The sequence below is a fragment of the Lissotriton helveticus genome, chromosome 1_1, assembly GCF_964261635.1.
Source record: "Lissotriton helveticus chromosome 1_1, aLisHel1.1, whole genome shotgun sequence".
Lineage (NCBI taxonomy): Eukaryota > Metazoa > Chordata > Amphibia > Caudata > Salamandridae > Lissotriton > Lissotriton helveticus.
Window position 1 is genome coordinate 367,738,776 of NC_136057.1, and position 20,080 is coordinate 367,758,855.

A 20,080-nucleotide genomic window follows, 5' to 3' on the forward strand; every position below is an offset into this window, starting at 1 on the left:
CGTGGAAAGTCATGAAAGTACTGATGTCAGCACACCGGAGTGGCGGTTATATTGACAACAAGGACTTCACAACGATGACAACAAACACGACGACATCGTCACCCGAACTCGACCGACGCCACCTACTTGCGCGTAGGTGTACTGCTACAAAAAATCTTCCAGATCCAGCCTGACGCTTGGAAGTTCAAAGGTAAGGAATCTGCAGCTAGATCACGTCTCTACCAGAGAAGGTGTTACCGAAGGTAAGTACCTTGTCCTTTAAATACTATCACTTGATGGGTTGATATTGCTACCTGCACAAAGTTTAGTAGGTGAAACCTTTGAGCATCCCACGCCATGGACCATATTCATGATCTCCTTTGTAGCAGTTGTAGACCACTACAATCGACTCTTCACTCACCATAACTTTGCCTGAATATATTGCATGTGACTTCCATCAACTTTAACAGACCGTTGGTCTAAGTTTTTCCTCACAGTTTTAAACCTGTTCTGAACACTAAGTTGTTATTTGATTGTAATTGCCATAAACAAATGGATCGTTACTGCACTGGACGATGTACCCCTGAACTGAACACTACTAGAACTGGCTTCCCTCATGACCAACGCACTGTGAGAGTACTCAGGGCGGCCTCTGTCATTGCACCTTTCTTTAATGACTTAGGCAAATTGCCTTCTTAAAGTGCAGTAGTCCTATTTATTTGATATCAGGCTGTGGTTGTTCCACTCCTGAAGAAATACACTACTGGTAAGAATCTAATGGTAAATATTAGCCCATAACCTGTAGTAGCTAAGGTCCGCAAGGGCAACATTAACTTGTAACTATTCCATTTTCTGGAACAGCAGGTTCTTCTTCTTTATTATTATTATTGTTTTTATTAAGCACTCATTAACTGCAGCATATATAGCTCCATATAAGCTCCTCACAAGCTGTTCCCAAATGATGGATTCCTTCAAACTCAATGCCAATAAGACAGTAGGCTTTGTGCAGGTGATCCATGCAACGCCAGAACCTTGGTGGCCCGCTAGCATGGACACCACGCGTGTTCTGCCTTTATATGTAGTTAGTCTTAAGTGTTTTACTGTGAAACTTTAGGTCTGTGACCTTACCTCCATTTATTTTGCTTCTGCCTGAAAACCCCTCATTGAATCTTTCCAATTGACACCCATTCAGAAGATCTTTCCAGTTTTGCTTCTCAATTTCAGCAAAATGGTGACTGAAGTCTCTGTGGCTTCCCACTTAGATTATGGCAAGTCTGTGGACTTGGCCAAACATTCCAAAGACATGTTGGCCAGACTCCAGCTTTTTCAGAAGACAGGTGCCTGCATTATTCTGGGGCTGGCTCACCAGGGCCACATCTCAAGCCCCCTGACCCAGCTCCCAGGCTGTGCATGTACCATGAAACCATAGTCTCCAGGGCGTTTTACCTCAGTCAACCTCTTAATGATTCCTTCTATTGTGTAAACCCGCAGTAGTAGTTGTGCCTTTTGTAAATTGATGCCAACATTTCCCCCTGCATTAAAGTACAACATAATTTTTTTTATGTCGGAAAATACTTAAAATCTAGCTCTATCTATGTTCTAAAGCTATCAAGATGCCTGTGGTATTGGATAAACATCTCCTGCACTAAGATAGATTCCCAAGGTCACTCTTGTGCTATATAAATCCTTAATCTATGCTATCCTATGTGCAGTAGTACTTCTACCACACTCCTAGAGGATACACGTCACTTGACAGTCACCAGAACTTGTTATGGAGCAGTTAATGACTAACATGAAGATAAATGTCATATGCAAAAGTATTTAAATTAATCAATATATACCTTATAACTAAATTTGCTACAAATAAAGATATTAATTAGAGTGGGGATTTTTATTATTGTTGAAAAAATATATATAAATAAAACTTTTAGATTTACTTTTTTTATTGTTAAAGACAGTTAATTTGAACAGTTAATGTGCTGTACCTTTTACTTTATTAGTTCTAGGTTAATATTATCTTAAATTATTTAGCATTTCTGTTTTACGGTAGAATGTATTTAAATATTTTAAATCAATAAACTTTATTACATTTTGCCATACTTTGCCATTGGGTGATCTCAGCCTCGGTGGTGGAGATCTCTACCAACAGGTAGAAAAAGTTACTTATAGTACTTCTACACTTTAAATTATTTCAAAGTGGGATCCACAGGATGGGGACATGCAAATCTACATCTTGGTGTAAATCTACACTCCGAAAGGTTGAGCAACAAAAAAGTGGGGAGTTACACCTAGGTGTAGGTATAGATCTACACATGAGTGGATCTACACATGTAAATTTACCTTTGGGAATTGGGCTCAATGATCTTGCCATCCTGTGGTAGTGTCAGATGGCTAGGTAAGCATGGGAAGAAACACTACATTTTACATGTACGTATTTCTAAAATTACCTTCTTTTTCCACACGCTGACGTTTGACACACATTTGCCTACGTAACAGTGCAAGATTAGTTTCTCCGAATCCACATTGCTTACAAATGCCACTATAATCATACCTTGAACATTTGGTACAAGGCCTGAACACACATTGTGCAAATTTTGTTGTTAATTATGCGTCCATAAGGCAACGGTGTTATCACAGAGACAAAAAACAATGTCAGCCTTGCTGAAGCCTCAACACGGAGGCATGAATGCTGTTGTTATAAATACACGCACATTTCCTTACTCTAATTAAAGGAGCACTCTGCTGTCATTGTGAGTTCATGTCTGTCGTTGGCGGTTCAGCGCAGCTGACTCATGTTTGCCCTCTGCGGGGAGGGATGTCCAACTTGTTACCAAGACGAGGACCTACATAACTTACCTTCAGGTAATGAGGATTTAGATCATCCCGTAGGCAATTGTTGGCAGAACACCCGCCCTAGAGCATCTAGTTTAGGGAATGCATAAGTAGGAGTATACTATACACATTACTTTAAGGCCAGCATATATACATTGTTTTAGCACAATGGTGGAAACGTTAATTCTTTTCACTGTCCTTATGTAGTTAATCGCATTTGTCTGCTTCTGTCTATTAATCATTGCAGCGCATATATTTTATACAGGAATCACGATGGTTCAATAAATATTGAAAACACCCCTTTGCGTATTTCTTGTATATTTCTCTGAGGGAGCACAAGGGACTGAGTAAAAGGGTTCTAGATCTGTTACCTCGATTCTTTGGGAGTCAGAGTTGTCATGTTCTGAGGTTGCCCAAACAATGTGTTACCTTACTAGGTTTAGGGGTACTTATGGTGGCACTGTGATCTGAAAGGACTATCCGCCAACATATCCTGACGGGTGCACGGAATCAGTCTGGCACCATCCCAACATATATATTGTCCAACAAACAGTTCCTTTTGAAAAGTGGAAACCATACGATAGTAATTATTGGTAAAATAGATGCTGCTATAAGCGTGCGTGCGTCATTCCTAATATATGGATTGTCTTTAGGCTATACCTATCTGAGCTAAAGTGCACTCACAGTGCCATCTAGTGGCCTCTTTAAATAGTTATACACCTGGATAATCCATATGTTTTATTCTGAAAAGGTAGGCTCCTCTCAGCAGAAATGAATGGTTTACATACTGGAAATCTTCAGTACTCCCATTCTCCCTTCCTCATCCCAGTATTTGCACAAAGTATTGAGTAAAGAATGGGATGAGGAAGTAATGCCATACGAGACGTATGGTCAGAGAGTAAGCTGCTTTTCTGATTTCTTCTTTTGAGACAACACTTGAATCTAATACACATGACTGTCAACAGGCTCTCATTGGCTTCTGTGAATGGCTTGACCAATCAACTACAACCAGTTTTGCATTTTCTGCTGTACTCCATCAACTCTCTCTACATCAGTGTGTTCGCAGCTTGCGCCCCCAATTTCATATCGCTGGACCATCCCAACATATTCGACAAGTTTAAAACCAAAAAGGCATAGAGGTGTGTGCATTCCCTTGCAAAAATAATTAAAGACTCATGTTTATGGACACTCACTGAATGTGCAATTGCAGAAGCATATACATTAGCTAAAGACACTCACAACACAGGTATAATAATAGAAGTGTAGGTACAAAACAATACCATAATGACTCACTGAAGCATGGGAATTTATAGACCGAAACGCACAGAAACAAACTGTTGTAGTTTGTTTTCATTATGATTGCAGATAGAACAATAGCAGCTACTTGTCACCCCTTACCACTATGTCATTCTCCTCATCTAACTCTTTTCGTACTTCAAAAACAAACCATTAACTCTCCTGGAACTTTCCTCTCATCTGGCCAGCCATTTTTATGTCTCGTGACCTTAAATGCGCGCAAGCGCATTGAGGAGCGAGAATTCAAGTCGGCAAAATCCTCGTCAAACCAAAGGGCTTTCAGCCGGCGTTTTCTTTCAGTTCACGTGAAACACAAGCATGCGCATCAGGCACTCCTCCCACACCTCACGGACATCTGTTCATTTCTCCTGCACAAGGCTCTCCTCCCTCCCCACATCAAAGGCATCCCAGGCTTCCCCAGCGCTGCCCCGCCCATCAATCACCCTCCCACGCCAGCAGCTCTTCCCGCTCCGACCCCCTGCTCTCCGCCCCCTGCTGCATCAAAATCTTTTTTTTTTTACTTAAATTACCATCCGTTCCAAAGCCTTCTTCGAGAACAGCTCTTCCCGCTCCGCCCCCCCCCCCCCCCACAGGCGTGATGTGCATGCATTTTTCAGCGCTATTTTTCAGCGCTTGAAAGATGTTCTGCAGCAATTCTGCCCCCACACATTTATAAGATTTACAGAGCGGGCTTGTGGGTGGGCTTTCACTTCTTGAGCAGGAGTGCGAGGAGCGTGAACGAGAACGTGACGTACTTGATCCGCTAGAAGACCTGGACCTACAAGAACTTCCCCTAGATCTTGAACGCGAGCTCTTTTCTTTGGGCTTACTTCGATTCAAGTCATTAAGACAGTTGGGCATTTCAGTGGTTCTCTGCTTCGCCTTCACCTCATGCTCAGTGTTGCTGTTCTCTTTTGCTTTAGACCACCCTGCTTTACAATACAGGATCCCACACCAGCACCTCCCCCCTCCCACACCAGCACCTCCCCGCAAACACAGCCTTGCCCTAGCAGCACTCCTCCTCCTACACCAGCACCTCCCCCCTCATTAAGGCTCATTACTGTCCGGTTAGATCTGTCTCTGGGCCTTGTGTGTACAGCTCTGTACCGTCCTTGTGTCCAGCCGAAGGACTCACCGGCTGTCCCAGAAAACCCTCCGTCCGCCCGGCAAGGCATACACGTTTTGGTGCAGAAGGCTGTGTACATGGTTCCATTCGCTGGACCAGAAGCCTGCGGTCACCGAGGATGCTGGGATCTCATCCTGCAACCTACAACCTCGTTTCCCTCCACGCAAAGCGCCTTGAAGCGACTTTACAGCAGTAACAGTGCTATAGAGAAACAACAAAGTCAAAAGCTGATCCCCCAATGCAGAGGAAACTTGCCCTTTAGAGCCTGTACTGGACATCCGCGCCATTGTGTGTTTTAAGTCTTTATTTAAGGACAGGTTCGCTGCTGAGTATAAAGCCTCAGGCCGGCAGCAAACAGCGGTATGGTGGGAAGGGGCAGGCATTGTGTTGCCGCCGCCGTGTGTGTGTGCCGCATTCCTGTGCATCCCTCCTAGCCCCCCCTCTACCCCTTGTCTGAGTCCATCTGTCTTGGAGATGTCAGTGCGCGCGCTCTGCTGGCGCTGGTGTTATTGTTAGCCAATTACCCGTATAATTACTCTTGCGGGTTGTCAGCCCGGACCGCGCGTGGCCTGAGTTTCTTTTCATATGATGCAATACATTACCTCACCCTCTGTCTCAGTCTATTAGCCATTTAATTTGACATTTTATTTTTATAGTCATTTGAAAGTAATTCCCCTCGGATTCTGGCTTTAACCTTCGGTGTGTGTTTGCTGCGTACGCTGAAAAGCCATCAACGGCAGATTTAGCTGTTAACTGAACAAGCATTTGCAATGCAATAGGTCTCGTTTTAACGCAAATTTAAGCTATAGGCCTTGTAAATGACAAAGCCTTTTATTTATGTTCTAAAAACCAGAACGCAAAAATAAAGGGCATTATCATTTACAATGCTAATAGTTCAGACTCGCGTAATTGCGAGACCTATTGCATTTCCAATGCTTGTTAATGAGCGTAGTCACTTGAGGCTATTCTGAGTCTTTCTCCCTCTCCTCTTTTAATCTGGTTTCCTGTACTACCGGATGCTTCAAATCCAATCTATTGATTTCTTGTAACCTGAATGCTACTTCAGACTCATCACCAACAGTGTATATATAGAATCCCCCCCGGGAAAGGTCGTCTGGACATGCAATCTGCATGCACATTACGTTTCCCTGGGACGTACTTCATGCAGTATTGAAAATTCTCCAACCTAGAAGCTAGCCTAGCTAATCTTGCTGTCAGGTGCAATCATACGCACTAAGGGTTTATAATCTGTTTTTATGGTGAACTTAGTGCCCCACAAGAACATCCCAAAAATGCTCTGCACCCCACACAAAAGCTAATAGCTCCCTTTCAATGGCTGAATAATTTTTCTCTGCCTCACGCAATGTTCTTGATGCATACGCAACAATCCATTGCAGTCCATTATCTCTCTGCATCAAAACACCACTCAAACCATAGATGCTGGCATCAACCATAATCACACACTATTTGCCAATCATAAAGTTATGTTCCAAGGGCCCCTTGCCGAGAACTGCCAAGACAGCCTGGACCTTGATGGCGTGTCTCCATGTACCTACAATAAATCCCTTTAAATTCTCACCTTGGATCAGGATGCCTCTTAGCATACACCACGGTAAACAAGATTTAATACAAACGCACTCATTCATTCACAGCGCCTTGCTCACTCATGCGCCAAGCACTCGCATACATTTTGAGGCTTAGGGCCAGTGCAGATGTCACAGACATTTTAAGAAGGTTATGGAATAGGACGTTCTCTGTTGCTTAAATATGCAGGATTCAGACTGGATGAAGGTGTGTTGGACCCCACACCCTTCGCAATCTGATAAGTTGATAGTTCTTTTAGTGTGTGACAAATCTAACAAATACATTTGCACTGACTAGGAGTGGATCCCAAAAGTAACAAAAGGGGGAATGAGAGAGAGTTTTCGTATGGATTCGTTCTCCCTATCCGTATAGGCATAAACAATGAGAATCCAACTGTGAATAGAGTGTATTCCCTACAGTGGTGGGGAGCACACAGTGTTTGTAAAATACCCCTCACACACCAAAAGGACCCTTGGTGTCATGCTTCATCATTGGGGTCTTCGCACCCCTCTACGGGATGCGGCGTGCTGCGACCTACGACCTACGACTACGCTGGAGAACTTACTTTGGTATCTATGTGTGGAGCATGTGAGGGTATTAAAAATAATAATGTGCGTGAGTGGTGGGGTTGTCAAGTGAGTGATAATTAAAAAGGACCTGAATCGTGGGGTAGACACAAAAAAAGTTTTAATGGCCCCCCGGGCTGGTACTGTTAAAAAGGTGAGATTGGAGGTGTTTATGCAGTACAATGTGCATTTCCTCCTGTGTGCGTCGACATGTTTCGGAGTATGTACTCCTTCTTCAGGACGGGGTGCACAAATCCCCTACCCTACTCACGTATTGCTACTCAAAAAATCTATTGATATTACAGAAAAGTGAAGTGTAATGCAGGCTAATTAAAAAGGACCTGGCTCGTGGGGTACTCACAGCAGAGCCGCGTACGGGGCAAGAAGGAGCTATTCTCTCCTGTTGATCGTAGCAGCTTGACACGATAGTCCCCTACGTTAAGAGGCTCATGAGGTACCCCAGATGGATTAAACAAGTTTTGTGATTAGCAGAAACCATCGACATTCAAGTTGTAGGTACATTTTAGCCTAATCTAATCTATTGTTTGATTGAAAATTACTGGACGGATTTACACCAAACTAAGCAAAGGCACTTTCTTGTGTAATGTTCTACTTTCAGGCCAAGTTTGGTTTAATTAAGTTGAGCTGTTTTTTTCTGTATTGGAAAGTAATGGATCCTATGGGAATTTAAATGAGAACAGACATGTTTTGAAGCCCCCTTTTCTTGAACCACTCCCCCAGTTCTTAGTTTCATCCAGTGGTTTCCGGTGCACGGCATCGGCGTTTGTGACCGTCTGCCACATGGTGGCGCTATCTGTCTAATTTAGAGATGAGCACAGCAACAGTTGTTTATTAACTCAATATACATTAAATAGGACTATTACCTGCTGCCCAAGTCATTCTTATAGCTTTGGGTGCCTTGAATAGCCTGAATTGTTACACTTGTAGGAGTGTGACGGTTAGTAGTTGTGTTGGTACTATCATTGGCAGTGCTGGGAGGGGCAATGGGTGGTGCACATGCAGTGGCCTCCTGACAAGGGCCATGCCACTTACATTTTTACAAATTAAGCACTACCTGACCCATCTTTCATTTACAGATCTGCACAAAACTTGCCATGCCAAACACAAATCGGATGAACATTTGTTTTGGAAAGTTTAATACAGATTCGATGCACTACAGCAAATATATTATTTACATGCTATTCCTTTCTGGTACTTACCTTGACGATGTAATGGGTCATTGTAAAAATCTTGATAAATGCTGCAACATTCATGCTCCAGTCCTGTGGCACAGATTTCTTCTGCAGAGTAATGATAAGGCTCCTGGTGACTTTGTTTTCTGTTTCCCTAGGATGTTTGTGGTTCAGCACATCACCAACAGCAATCTCCTCCTACTGGTCGTTGAGTCCGACTGTGATTGCAGCGTCTTCCCGCCGGTTTCACTGGATGCCAAAGAAGTGAAATATATCCTTTGGGCCTTGGTGTTCCTATGGAGGTGCTGTCTAGCACCACAATGTACCCTATGTCAATTTCTTGATTGACTCTCACCTCTTTGTTTATCATGTTCTGGGGATCAAGGTTCAGGGCCATCTTAACAGCATTATAGGCCCCTGGGCAAAGCAGTGCACAGGGCCCTGCCTACACAACCACTCACTGGAATAAAAATGTTTAACAGAAAATGAGTGTTAGATTTTGGTCTGCATGGGGCCCCTCTGCTCGTGGGGCCTCCCGGCACTGTCCAGCGTGCCCATATGTTAAGACAGCACTGTCCAGCGTGCCCATTTGTTAAGACATCACTGCCAATGTTTAAAATGGAAGGTAGATGCCAAGAAGTGAGTGAGAGTGGCCATCAGATATGCTGAAGGTGTGTCCGCACTGTCCTGTATACATGATGGGTGGGATAAGATACCTATGCAACCCCAGCCCTCCTGCTAGGGGGACAGTGAGATACTAATTTGGTAAGGGCAGCTCTGGCCAATCAGAATATTGTATACTCAGGTCCAAGAAAGAGTTTCCAGCCTGCCACTTGACCAGTCATTGTATGAGCTAAGGAAGAAAAACAGAGTCACCAACAGATGATAGTCTTAAATTGCCTAGTTGTGGGTCTCTTGCCCTTGTCACTTCACTTGTAGGACACTAGTGATACAGAGGAGAGGGGTCTTGGAGGTCAGACATAACACTACCTGGTACCTCTGGGGACAGATATAGAGGCAAAATAGAGGGAGATAGCAAAAAGCAACAGAAGTACCCATATTTTTTTGTCAAGAGATCAGTCTTGTACCGAGCTCCTCTTCAAGGAAAGTTTGCCTTTTCTGCCAGCCCTGAGTGGTGCTGCATCTCACATTAGAGTCCTGTGCCACTCTGGCTGGGAATTACCACCGGTATGGCAGGAGCGCTAAATGCCTTTGTGGGTCACCTCGTTATGGAGGCTCAGACTGCAGTGCTTTTGTTTGGTAGAAACAAACCTCCAAAATAAGAGATGTTGTTTCTGTGAAACTACTTAGCAATGGACCTGAACCTCTGAGAATGTTCTGGCCCAGAAAGGGGATCATTGCTGATTTTTCATGCACCATGCCTCGCATGATGCAACAGGCAGGAATATTCAGGGCCAGATTTATTAAGGAGTTGCATTGTCCTTGCATCGCGCAAGGCATCGCACTTCCTTCATTCAGATTTACAGAGACATGCAAGGGGTGATGTGAGCATTCTTGCTTGGCTTGGTGAAGAAATGTAACACAACGCAGCTGCTTGTGCCGTGTTTCATTACAGTTCAAGCTGGGTGGCATTCCATGTCTGGAGCGCGGGTGTTCCTATGCATTTATCCATGGATTTGTTGCAATTCCAGAGCTACAAAAGTGTGTAACGCTGGGATTGCATCTACTTGGTACACCTCCCAGATGATGGCATAGCAAGGAGGATGCTCCGTATCTTTGTAAATATGGAGAATTTCTGCTCTCCTTTTCACGCAACGCAGCACAGCCAGTTCCCTTTGTTGTGTGAAAAAATAGTAGATGTTCCCCTAATATAAAGCCAGCAGCCATTTGGTGATATGTTCACATGGCAGAACTAGCTGATGCTCCGCCAATGGAAACTCAGCAGTTCTTCTACATGTAAGTGAGGCGGAGGAATCACGAGTGTGGCGGAATTTACCATTTTCTGGTTTACAGATGTGACCGATTCCACCACACTCTTCATGAGGATTAAAGCCGGCCTGCTCTGTTGAGAGGTACTAGATCAACTGAGGTGCATGTAGTGACCTGACGCTAGGGACCGAGGACACTAGGACCCTGTGGGTCATGAGGGAGGTGACCAGGTCACCAGACACCACATCCGGTCAGGGGACAGGAAGAGGACAGTCTGGACGGGAACGAAGACGGGGACGGACGTGTGGGGACAGCGTCAAGAGAATAAAGAAATAAAGAATCGTGCTTACACCCACCTTGTGTCCAGCGTGTAATTACGATACATGGTGCCTGCAGCGGGGACGTGACAACTGGCGACGAAGGTGGAAGAACTGCCACGCGTGCAGGACATCGACGGGCGTGATCGAGGCCGGCCAAAAGGACGCAAGGAGCTACACGGGAGCCCACCCCGAGAGCATCCAACGGAGCCACAGCAGAACGCGGTAAGGAGCGATCGAGGCACAGCGCGAGTGCCAGAAATCAAAGCGCGAGGTCCTCGCGCTCGAGACAGGAGATCTCGCGAGAGCAAGAACACATCTCAGCGGCCATTGGACAGTCAGGCGGGGAGAGCCAATGAAAAGATAGAAGCAACAAAGGGGCCATCGCAGGGTCAGGCGAGCGAGATTTCAATAGCGAAATCTCGTGAGAAGAGAGCGGCCATTTTGAAAAACAGGACAAAAGAAAAAAGGCCATAGGAATAAACAGGGCGGCCATTCCAGAGTCAGGCGAAAAAGAAAAAGAAGCAGAAAAGGAAAGAAAAGGACAGAGAAAGCCTAGAAAAGGTTAGAAGAGACAAGGAAAGCCTAGAAAAGGCTAAAAGAGACAAAGAGAGGACATGGGCAGCCTAGAAAAGGCTAAAAGAAAAGGAGAACACCAAAAAAAAAAGAAAAAAAAAAAGAAGAAGAAGCAAAGACAAGAAAAGGACAAGGAAAAGAGGACACCAAAGGGACACAAGAGGAAAGGACAAGGACAGCCTAGAAAAGGCTAGAAGAGACAAGGAAAGCCTAGAAAAGGGAAAGAATGGCAGACTCAAAGCCCAGCGCGCAATACAGGAGCCCACTACCGTTCAACTTATCGGAGCCACAGGCAGGAATAAGGTGGGAGAAGTGGATCAGACGGTTTGAAAGATACGTAGAAGATACAGATGTAGCAGACGGAAAGAAACGAGGGCTACTGCTGAACTTAGCAGGGGATGACGTTGAAGAACTTCTGGTGACACTGCCTACTGAAGAAACAAAAACATATGACCAACTAAAAAAATGCCTAACAGCCAAATTCGACCCACAACGAAACATTGACTTCGAACGATACACATTCACGGTTGCGTGTCAACGAGCAGACGAAACACTAGATGACTTCGCGACAAGATTGAGAAAATTGGTGACACATTGTGAGTTCGACAAATTCGATAACGAGCAGGCAATAAGACTAAGACTCATAGAAGGCTGTCGCGACACAGGATTTAGGGCAAGAATACTCAAGGAGCCAACGTCGTTGGAGAACATCCTGTCACTGGCAAGAGCAGAGGCGAGAGCAACGGAGCATGCCAAGGAAATGGAAAGAGGGAAGAGCGTTGAAATAGAAAACGCACACTTCACGACAAACAGAGATCGCACAGGCCGAGGGAAGAATGACTGGAGGGAACAAAAGGAAAGGAGATCACGCGAAGGAACATGTTTCCAGTGCGGATTGGGATTTCCTCACAGAGGCGCATGCCCAGCGTTTGGCCAGACATGCCGAAGATGTGGTGGAAGAAATCATTACGCCAGTATGTGCCATAGTGCACAAGTCAGAGGCGACAAGGAAAGAACAGGAAGACAACAGGAGTCGACAACAAGACGCGTCCGGTATGTCGACAACGAAAGGAGAAGCATATCACGAGGGTCAAGCGAAGAAGAAGAAGAAGAGAAAGTGCAAAGACTATACAACAAGTCGGAAGTACACACAGAGCCAGCAGACAAAAGCAGCCGAGGGAAGACAGACAATGCAAAGATAAGCATAGGAGCGCACGAAGCAGACTTTATTTTGGACAGTGGTGCGACATGCAACGTCATGTGTGTATCAGAGTACGAGAAAATGGAAGTGAAGCCGACACTGAGAGCGTCCAAGGTAAAAGTGTTCACCTGGGGGGCAAAGAAAGAGGTAACGAATTTGGGAAAATTCACAGAGGAACTGAGGTACGAGGACAAAATAAAGAAGGAGGACATTCATGTTCTAAAAGGCGATGCCCCTGGACCATGCCTGATGAGCAACAGCACCGCTAAAACGATGGGCCTGATAACGATGACATACAAAAAAGAAAAAGGACATGCCGATAGCAAGCGAAGCGAAGAAAGAAAAATGAGCGAAAAAAAGAGCACAGCAAAGGGCGGCCGTAGAAAGAGAGGAGCAAGAAGCAAAGTGGAGGGCAGAGAACAACGATCAACACGAAGAGAGGCTGACAGAAAGAGAGCAGACGGAGGACGACTGAAAAGCAGAAGAAAGGACGATGGCAGGAAACGACGACAAAGGAAGGGGTACAAAGGAACAATGAGAATACGTAGAAAACAGTAGGAACCAGAGACTAGGGAGAAGGGTCAACTCTCTCTCTCTCTCTCTCTCTCTCTCTCTCTCTCTCTCTCTCTCTCTCTCTCTCTCTCTCTCTCTCTCTTTCCTTCCTCACGACAACATTGAGCAGGAGAATAGCACCATGAACATTTGTTTGCAACAAGGGGGGAGATGTAGTGACCTGACGCTAGGGACCGAGGACACTAGGACCCTGTGGGTCATGAGGGAGGTGACCAGGTCACCAGACACCACATCCGGTCAGGAGACAGGAAGAGGACAGTCTGGACGGGAACAAAGACGAGGACGGACGTGTGGGGACAGCGTCAAGAGAATAAAGAAATAAAGAATCGTGCTTACACCCACCTTGTGTCAAGCGTGTAATTACGATACATGGTGCCTGCAGCGGGGACGTGACAGTGCATACATCGATCGCAAGAAGTGTCTGAGAGCCCCAAAATGTACAGTGGTTTTGTTGCTTTAGCAGGGCACGAGTCGGGGGTACACTCGGGTGGTGGGCGTCCACCCACTATTTTCACAGGGTGGACGCTGTCCACCCTGTGAAGAAGTTGGGCTCCACTGAAAAATATGCTGTATTTGTCCCGGTGTAATTTGCAAACACCGGGACACATTCTGCCGCGCCTGCACGTTGTCTGCTTTCAGACTCCTGCTGGGCCCATAACAAAGGCCGAATCTGAGGGGTCATCAGGCCTCCTTTTGTTGGAGTCTCCTGGCTGGGAGCGTTCAGGAGCCTCACACCTAGATGCAAATGCAGCAGAGGGGAAACAAAGGCTCACACTTTTTTAGCACTTCACACAGACTTAAGAGAGGCAGCTTTTTACTTTGTTCAGTCCCTGTTTACAAGATATGCATTCACTGTAAGAATATCAGATGTGTTGGTCTTTCCCTGTATTTACACAAAATAAATGTAATTTATATAGTGCTGACTACCCCTGATGAGGCGCTGAAATAATTTAAGTACCACTATTTTTTCTTTTAAAGCACTATGGGTAGAGGAAGTTTACGCTGACAAAAGGCAACATTGTTTTATGTGTAGCTTATAAAAGTGTGAATCTTCTGCCTAAATCAGGAGGGTTTCCCTGTATACTCAAAATATGCTCCAATGTAATCATGATAGACATGTTAAACGTATATGTGAGGGCTTAAGATCTGATGTGACTTCTAATGATACCACTTCCTGTGGTCACAAGCTGTGATGTCACGCGCCGTGATGTCACGCACTGTGGTGTCACACGCTGTGATGTCACACGCCGTGATGCCACTTGCATTCTAATTAACTAGGTTAGTCCCCCCCACTTCTTTTTTTAGGACTTGTGCCTTGGCCTTACGCATCATAAAACTCACAGTTCATCTTTTTCTGCAGCATTGTAAGCATGAGGGATATGCCAGAGGTCTCCAGTACACCACACATTATGTCCCCAACACCCTTCCCCCTAGGTTCATGTCCTGTGTCCCTCCACCAGAGTCTGACAAGTGTTTAACCCTCCGGCTGCCCCAGCAGATAGTAACCCTTGAGACCTTCAGTCGAGAAGCCATGTTTGCCTCACTGCTCCTTGGTAAGTTGGACTGAACCCTTAACTCCAGTGCACATAACGCTTCAGTGAAATGCAACCGGATGCGCTCCCAGAAGGTGCGGCGGCGGCCACAGTCCTGCCATGCATTCCACGCTGAGGTAAGAGTGAGAGTACTGTGTCTATCACTGCGCATGCTCAGGGTGCCCTCCAAATCATGTAGATGTTATAGGGCATGTTAGTAGTTGCATAAAAGCACTGTTATCAGTCGAATACGTTATCAAGGTTCCCTGAGAATGGATCCTAGATTGCTTGAATCCAGTGGCAAAGTGAGCAAGGGACTCACGTCCATCACCACCCCCTTTTGTACCGCTTTGGCCGCCATAAGTGTCAGACGTGAGTCCCTTGCTCACTTTGCCACTGGATTCAAGCAAGCCGGGCTGAAGATGACTGTAATGCCAGAAACCGGTCCTCGGAAGCTTGTTTCCGGTCCAGGGAAGGCATGGCTTGGCAGTTCGGGCTGGACTGTTCCCATGAGGCACAGGGTCAGACTGATTTGCATATGGCCATGTCTGAACTAGGGTGGCAGAGTGGGCTAAAGAACGGTGATGGATTAAACCCAGATCTGTTGACTGGGTGTGAGTGTTTGATTGGTTCAGATGCTCCGTCCATCACCACCCCCTTTTGTTCCGCTTTGTTCGCCATAAGTTGGCAGGGTATGCTCAGACGTGAGTCCCTTGCTCACTTTGCCACTGGATTCAAGCAAGCCGGGCTGAAGACTGCTGGAATGCCAGAAACCGGTCCTCGGAAGCTTGTTTCCGGTCCAGGGAAGGCATGGCTTGGCAGTTCGGGCTGGACTGTTCCCATGAGGCACAGGGTCAGACTGATTTGCATATAGCCATGTCTGAACTGGGGTGGCAGAGTGGGCTAAAGAACGGTGATGGATCAAACCCAGATCTTTTGACTGGGTGTGAGTGTTTGATTGGTTCAGATGCTCCGTCCATCACCACCCCCTTTTGCACCGAAGTGTTGTTTGTAGCTGATCCACACAACTAAGCCAGTTAATGGAGGTCACTGACTGCTGGACAGGCTTCCATTCCACCTACACGTCACGTCCGGGAGGTCACATGTGTCTTTCTTCCAGCAATGCTCAGTAAAATAAGAGCATTGATGTGAGTAATGATAACCCCTCTTACCTCCATCACTAGGGAAAGACAAGATTCATTGCAAGTCATGTCCCCAAAACAAGCTCTTCGCTAACTCTTATTTTTGTGCTTGTTCATGATTGTTGTATTCTTCTTATTGTTGCTGGTAATATTATAAAATGCTTGAAAACAAATTAGCCATTCGGTTTGCAGCTGTTAGATTGCGCTTTTTCAGGCTGACAGATGAGTAAATTCCTCAATATGCAGCGGTAGGTCACTTCCGCCCTCTCATGGTGATGGGGACCCCGCAGATTCTTGCACTCCCAATCCCTGCTGGTCCCTGCTCAAACGCTGCATGTCTCCTTGGACTAGACAGACTTTCTTCATCGAAAGATCACAAGAACTCCAGTATCCCCCATGAGGGACAGCGCTCAGAAGCTCACATCTTGCAACAAGGCACTGATTCCCTGTGGTCCTACCCTATAGGAAAGTGGTGTACACATGTGGTGCGTTCCAGATGTGGGCAGCGATCACCATACGCACTCCCTCTGCCCCAGGACCATAGGAGAGAAGTGAGAAGGAGCCCAGCATCTTCTAAACCAGGGGAAGAAGGAGGCAGGGAAAGTCGAATCGCTTCAGCACCAGACCTCACTGGTGTCCAGACCGCAGACTTAGAAAGAATCTGGGGTGTCTGTGCACCTCACCAAAAATGGCGGTCAGTCCCAGGGACATAGGAGACACAAAATTTCTGGGGGGACCGGGACAACCTTGCGCACGTGTGTGTGTGCATGTGTATATGTGTGTGTGCATTCATGCGTGTTTGCATGCATGCATGTGTGTGTGTTTTGAGAATGCTCGCTGCAACAGTGGTGAAGCACCTAGGCAAATACTGTATTTTCCCAAATCTCCTCACTTTACGTCTTCAAATCTTACTGCTGCCTTCAGGGCTGGGTTTTCAAGTTGGCAGGTAGGGTAGGGCTGAGGAGGGGCAGCATCAGAAAACAATCAACAAAGGACCTCTCTCTTTCTTTGTTTCCCAGACGTGAAAACTGCAGAAAGCTGTGGCTGATATTATAAACAATTCCTGGAGAGTTGCAGTGCAACAAAAGTGCAGGGGGCGTGTGGCTTCTTTGACTATCAGATTGGTCACAGGTAACTGGAGGCAGGTCACAGGTCATGCGCAGTCAGGGCTGGCCTTTAGCGTGGGCGAGCTGGGCCCAGGCCCTGGGCACCAATTTTCTGAGGGGGCGCATGGAGCTTTGTGTATTATGGCTTATGCCAACAGCAACACCCTTCTCCTCTTGCTCCAGCCTTACCCTTGTCTCTGGTTGTTCGTTTCTGTATGATTTGCTAATTTAAAGTGGCTTTAGTACTTCATTATCATAGGACAGGTGATATTTTTAACACCCCTTTAGCTCCTTTCCTTACCCTCCCTTCACCCTCTGACCCCTGCTAGCACACATCATCAAACCCATCATCTGCCTGGGCAGCTAAGCTAAATGTGATTTAAGTGAGCTGGGGGAGGTCTGGGATGTTTGTGTTCAGGTGCCAGGCCTTGCTCATCCAGGTACTGACCAGTGAACACAAAAGGGCCCACTCTGCTGCCTCATTCAATTCACTACCATCATCAAGGCCTACAGGTTTCTCTCTGTCCATGCCTAGGGCGCCATCTTAGCAAAGGCTGGCTCTGCCTGTAGGGCAATTACAGGTAGCGCTTTCGCGCTCTAAAGGCCCTGTGAATCAAAGGGAGATGAGAAATTCTTTTGTCATATCATTACCCCATCCTTCTCCCCTGTGTCCCCCCACTTCAAAATCTGGAGGTGATATGTCCCCTGCGTCCCCCACACTTCCTACGCCCATGGTCAGTCCTCTGAGTGGGAGACACTTTATCGTCATAGAAGTCGTCACCTTCTCAAGAACAATGCGGTCCAAGACCCCATTCAGCATCTCCCGCCTGCCGCCCCCCTGCTCATCTCTCCATGTACCCGCTGACTATGTAGAGAGGAAGATGACATCAACAGGGAAGTGAGTGAAGCCCATTCCCAAAGTTTGCAGAGGCACCGAGATACTCTCTCATAAAGTTAGTTTAAGGGAGTGTTTTGACTGGCAAGGTTGGGGCACCAGCAAATGATGTCCCATCTGCACACAAGAGACCCCGCAGATGATGAAACCTAAACACTTGAGCCAAGGGTCGCCAGAACAAGATTGTACATGGCCCCATCCAGGCAACAACGTACAGGAACAACCCCCTCAACTACATTATCCTAAATCTGTGGCAGCCAAGACCAGCTCAACACGAATTCAGGATACCATGTCCAAGACCTTTAATAGGACCCCTTGCAGAGCAATGTGTTGTATTGCATCGTCTATCCATTGGCTGGAAGGAACATTCGCTAGCTTGTGCACACTCAGGGATGCCTCATGCACACCAGCATCTCCACATCACACTTGTTCGAACTTCTTTCTTCTATGGTCAAAGGATCTCAGTTTTGCCAGAGTCCAGTCCAGTGGTGGTCTCCATGGCTACAGATAAGTCATGCTGAAACTGGTACCCTTGAGCTTCCTTTACAAGGCTGGAGCTGCCATTACCAGACAGGCTCTCAGCTCCTCTGCACTGCTCCAGTCTGTTCCCCGACACCCACATCTTTAATTGTTTTGGAATTTGCACCATTGAAACCAAGACAAGCCTCCTGCAGATCACCCAACCAGGAAACTGAGGGCATATGTACAAGCCCCTATCGCCACCGCAACGTCACGTATAGTGACATGGGGTTGGCGATAGGGGCTGCACCTTGGATAGACCCGCAGATTTTTGTTGGCAGTGCCCCCGCTGGTTCCACAGTCGGAAATCTACACTGAAGGCTTAACTGAATAGGGACTATTAGTGGAAGAACTTTAGACTACCCACCCTATTTAGAGCCTTTTTTTCTGTTCATGACCACCAGGGATTCAAGATAACAAGCAGCTTCCCCACTTTGGGAGGTTGTTTTTGAAAAACAGAAAAGTTTGATTAGCACCTGCCTGAAAGATAGAGGCCACTCACCAAACTTTTTTGTGCATATTTATTTACAAGGAAATGGTGGAGCACGGAGCTGCAGCAAAATTTGCAGCGCCATGCTCTGCCATTTTTAAATTGCAGGGATGCACCGTATTTACAACACTATAGTAGACCCCTGTGGTTTCCCTTGTGCAGGCACTAAAAATAGCTGCCAAGCTACCGCCAACACAGATCCCTATGTGCCATAGTGCAAGGGTGCCTGTGTTGCAGAGAATGATTGATTATGTACAGGCAGGTGTCACTTCCTGCATATAAACAATCAATAATGGCAGTTTGTTACTTCTATGTGTGCTGCATTCTGCACACATGGAAGTAGAAAATCATCATTATTTAATGGTTGTTATGTGCAGGCAGGAACACCTTCCTATACATAAACAATCATTAACGGTATTTTGTTTTGAAGAAAATAACAGCACACATAAGAAAAAAGCAACAATGATGAGAAATAAAAGTATTTTCTCCTCATTGTGCCATTCTAATTCCTGCTATTGCATAGCTGCCTATTTCTCAATGCTTAACGACAGGAGGAGCTTTTGCTAGCGCTGCATACTGTGCGCAGAGAGTTTCTGAGGGTGCAGGTCCTCAATACATGTCTTGGTGCTCATATCTAACTCTTAATGAATAGAACTGGCTGATTCTACTGTCAAATAGTTTTTCACTAGTTGCACTGGCGTTAGGGTTATTCCCCCATTGGTATGTTTTTTCAGAATGTACTCATCACTTCTTCTTCCTGAGTTTTGGCAGTCAATTTAATGGTGCTAGAAGCAAGCTCAGCAGTGGTTTCTGGCATCTACGGGGAATGACGGGGGGGAGGGCCTCACATGTTCAAGGAAAATTAAAAAATATAAAAAATAAATGGGCATTCGCCCACAAATAAAAATTAAAATATATGAAAACCACTTACCTCATTTCATGACCTCCTCGCTCCGAAACTTGTCGCGACTGCAGCGCAGGCCCCAGAAACTCCTTTGACCAATCCTGGCACTGCTCTCACCAGCATGAGATAAGCACCTTGATTGGAGGTACCAGCCTGTGTCGGTGCGCCACAGCACTCTGGAGGCCTGCACTTGCTCAAACCCAGCTGTCTTATGATAGCTGGGTTAGAGGTTTCAAAGTGTGCGTGTCTGGCTGGCCGTCGCAATACAGCCGGCCAAAGGAAAATGTGTCTTTGAAAAGTGCACATATGGCCCACACTCCTCCCTCCATGCTGCTCTCATTAAGCCTCGCCCCCATCCC

The 20,080-nt window shown here is 46.1% G+C and overlaps 1 protein-coding gene across 1 annotated transcript in view; it reads left to right on the top strand.

Moving 5' to 3' along the window:
* Positions 1-20,080, top strand: part of CACNA2D4 (calcium voltage-gated channel auxiliary subunit alpha2delta 4) — a 924,019-nt gene that overhangs the window by 893,988 nt on the left and 9,951 nt on the right. Inside the window, exons 36-37 of the mRNA XM_078673672.1 lie at positions 8,735-8,847; positions 14,720-14,802. Of these exons, the coding sequence (XP_078529798.1) occupies positions 8,735-8,847; positions 14,720-14,802 (196 nt within the window). The remainder of the gene's footprint in view (positions 1-8,734; positions 8,848-14,719; positions 14,803-20,080) is intronic.